Genomic DNA, 3,313 nt, shown 5'->3' on the forward strand with positions numbered 1-3,313 from the left:
AAAAAAAAACAAAAAACAAAAAATAAGACCATGTGAATCCTTTATTTGTAAAATAAACTTAATAACGATCAAGTCTAAAAAAAAAAGAAAGTGAGAAAGACAGACTGACTGAAGGCAAAAGAAAGAAAGAAAGAAAGAAAGAAAGAAAGAAAGAAAGAAGGAAGGAAGGAAGGAAGGAAGGAAGGAAGGAAGGAAGGAAGGAAGGACGGACGGACGGACGGACGGACGGACAGACAGAAAGCTTTACGACCCATTCTCCTCCACTTACCCCTGCCTTGTTTAAAGGGGTCATGGGAAGACTTAGCTACTGTCTAGGGAAGTAAACTCACAAGTCCTCCACATCCCAAACACTCTCCAAACTCTTCCTTTGGAGGGTCACAAAGCTCTTTGCTAACCTGAGTTCCCAGGCCCAATCCCAGTCAGCTGCCCCTCAGTGCATCTTTGAGTTCATCACTGAAGGGGACCTCAGCACACAGGATCCTGGGGGGAAAGACAGAAGGGGAGGAAAGAAAAGGGGACAAGCAAAGAGTAACAGCCCCTTCTTCGCTCCAATGCTCTCAAGCTTACTTTTCTGGCATGGCTGTGGCTTCAGACAATGAAACCCCAAAGAGAAGCCAGAACAAAAGACGCCTCACAAGAGCAGCTTGGGCTCTCATTTGCTCAAGGCCAGCTGAGATCATGTGTTGGTACAAAAAAGAACAAAGGGCTTTTTAAAGACTTCTGACAGCCAAAGATACGGCTGCAACTGATGAATTCTAATTTGAGGGTCTAAGAAATGAACACTCTCTGTCCTTCTATAGAAAGTCCCTTTTATAAACCAAGCTTACCCCACCTCAATGTCCTGATGCCACCTCGCACAGACCCACATCAATGTCCCTCATCTGCCTCAATGCTTCCTTCTAACAGCAGAGTTTAAAGATGTCTTATAGTATAAAGACACCAACTAAAAACCTAAATTACATTATCTCTGGGTAATAAAACGTGAGTTAATTCTTCTTAGTTTTTGTAAAAACAAAACAAAACAAAATATGGACACACGTTATGGGAAAACAAGAACAACTGTGTATCAAGGACACCATCACTCTGACCTCATCGTGTGTAATGGGCTATTCTTCTCAAAAGAGCGGCTCACAGCTCTTCACCTCCACATAAGTTATCTGCTATAAATTGGGGTTGAAAACACCCAAATAGGTAACTGCCCTCAAAAATAAATGCCCTTCAGAGGGCAAGCCTGGGTAAATGAGGCTTTGAGAGCACAGACTGCTTAGGAAGGACACTTTGGTATTCTTCAATCCACTGTCTAAGCAGACCACAGGGAGAGGCTGGACACAGGAGCAAAGGCTGTTCTAGCAATGGAGAAGCCAGAACACAGAATGCTGGAGTCTCTCACACAAACTGCAATTCCTCAAACAGTCCCAGTAAGAAAACTGCTGGCTTCCCAGAACTTCACACACTCACATACTGGAAGCCAACAGAGAATGACGATAAAGAGCCCTAAATGGAACAGAACTTGTCCCGTGTACACAAGAAGCCAAAGACGGCAATAAAACTGGGAACACAATGTTTGAAAAAATGTTATTAAATAAGGCAATTAATAAAATTAATAAGATATACAAACACAATGAACATGTCAGATATGAAGAACCTCTAAATATGATACAAAAGGTTCACTGTCCTTTTTCCTGAAAAGTTATTCATGTTCCCTGTCTTCACCCCCAGAATTCGTGTCCCTCCAGTAACCTAAAATTCAACATCTCTTCTCACCTCCTGAGGCAGCTCCAGCTTTGACCGGTCATCGAGGCCATTGGAATGCAAGCCCATCAGGTACGGAACAGGAGCATCTAAGAAATGCAGGAGAGAAGCTGGGAGGATGGGGACGTAGACATGCTGCCACTGGAAAGGAAACATGAGAGCTGTAATCGTCTCCGCCACGGTCATCAGTCTCTGGTAATCTAGGTCAGGAAAAAAGAAGCACACTCAGCAAAGCAGTCAAATGAACACTTGCTTCTTATAGAGAAAGCTCAAACTTCCAATAAAATCCATCTGACCCAGGGGCCATGTGACTCTTACCTTGGAAGACCACAGTTAAAACAACCCCCTCACACACACAGGTTCAGCTAGTAATAAAATTTAATAATAGAAACAATAAATGCATCTTTCTCTAGCTACTACTCCAGAATATGTTAAGTATACTCTCTGAAGTTGGGGTGGGGAAGGCTAAAACAAAAAGAACAGTGGTCAGGATATTCTGTTCTCCAAAGAGCAAAACAAGATCATTTACCACTCAGACACTTCTGCACACTAATACAACTTTGCGAGTTTAGCTAGGCATGGTGGACTCATGCTGGCACTGAGGCTGAAGAAAAGACTGCCATGAGCTTTCAGCTAGCCTGTGAAACTGACTAATAGCAAATTAATTATAGGTCCCACTTATCTTCAGTTTGATACATTTGTCTCACCCCCAGTTCCTGGCACACAGGTCCTAAGGACCTTGGATGTTTTTGGACTGAGATGACAGGTGACTGAGGGTGGGCCTGGACAGCGTTCATGGTGAGCGCTCATCACCAGAAAAACATGAGGAGAGGCCGGGTTCCCAGGGAGGGCAGAGGGGAGAGATGCTAGAAACTTAGTTAATCACCAACGCACAAGGCTTGTGTAGCAATTAAAAAAAAAAATTAAAATCAAAAAGTAGATCCAAAGACCTTCTGGGCTAGTACACACACACAGACACTGGAGTTAGGCACACCCAAGTGCAGTTCTAGTACACCGGTCTCAACTGTATCTTTTCTAATAAATAATAAGCATAGTACTCTCCTCTATTCTGTAATCCACTCTAGAATTTTATCAATATGAAGAGGGAGTTATGAGAATCTTAAAGTTACACAAAATACAGAGAGTCCAGGCTGGCCATCAGTATCCAAAGAGTGAGCTAACTCCAGACTGTTCACCCCTTACTTTGGTACATTTTTTTTAATGGTCTTATAATGTAACTCTGGCTGAACTGAAACTTGCTATGTAGACCAGGTTGTCCTCAAACTCACAAAGACCCACTTGCTTTTGTCTTCTGAGTGCTGGAATCTAAGACAAATACCACGAAGTCCAGTCCTCCACTACCAGTAAGTATTACTAATAAAAAGTCTAATAATTCTCCAGATGATGGTCATTCTTCTATTTTCAATATTTTAATATTTATTACTTGCTTTCAAAACATCTACAAATAGCCGGGCGATGGTGGCGCACGCCTTTAATCCCAGCACTTGGGAGGCAGAGGCAGGCGGACTTCTGAGTGCTGGAATCTAAGACAAATACCACG

At 42.7% G+C, this 3,313-nt stretch overlaps 1 protein-coding gene across 1 annotated transcript in view; it reads right to left on the reverse strand.

The window, feature by feature from the left end:
• Dennd5a (DENN domain containing 5A) overlaps positions 1 to 3,313 on the reverse strand; it is an 81,013-nt gene that overhangs the window by 36,129 nt on the left and 41,571 nt on the right. The window contains exon 7 of the mRNA XM_013347689.2: positions 1,765 to 1,952. Coding sequence (XP_013203143.2) covers positions 1,765 to 1,952 — 188 coding nt within the window. The remainder of the gene's footprint in view (positions 1 to 1,764; positions 1,953 to 3,313) is intronic.

The sequence above is a fragment of the Microtus ochrogaster genome, chromosome 8, assembly GCF_000317375.1.
Source record: "Microtus ochrogaster isolate Prairie Vole_2 chromosome 8, MicOch1.0, whole genome shotgun sequence".
Classification (NCBI taxonomy): domain Eukaryota; kingdom Metazoa; phylum Chordata; class Mammalia; order Rodentia; family Cricetidae; genus Microtus; species Microtus ochrogaster.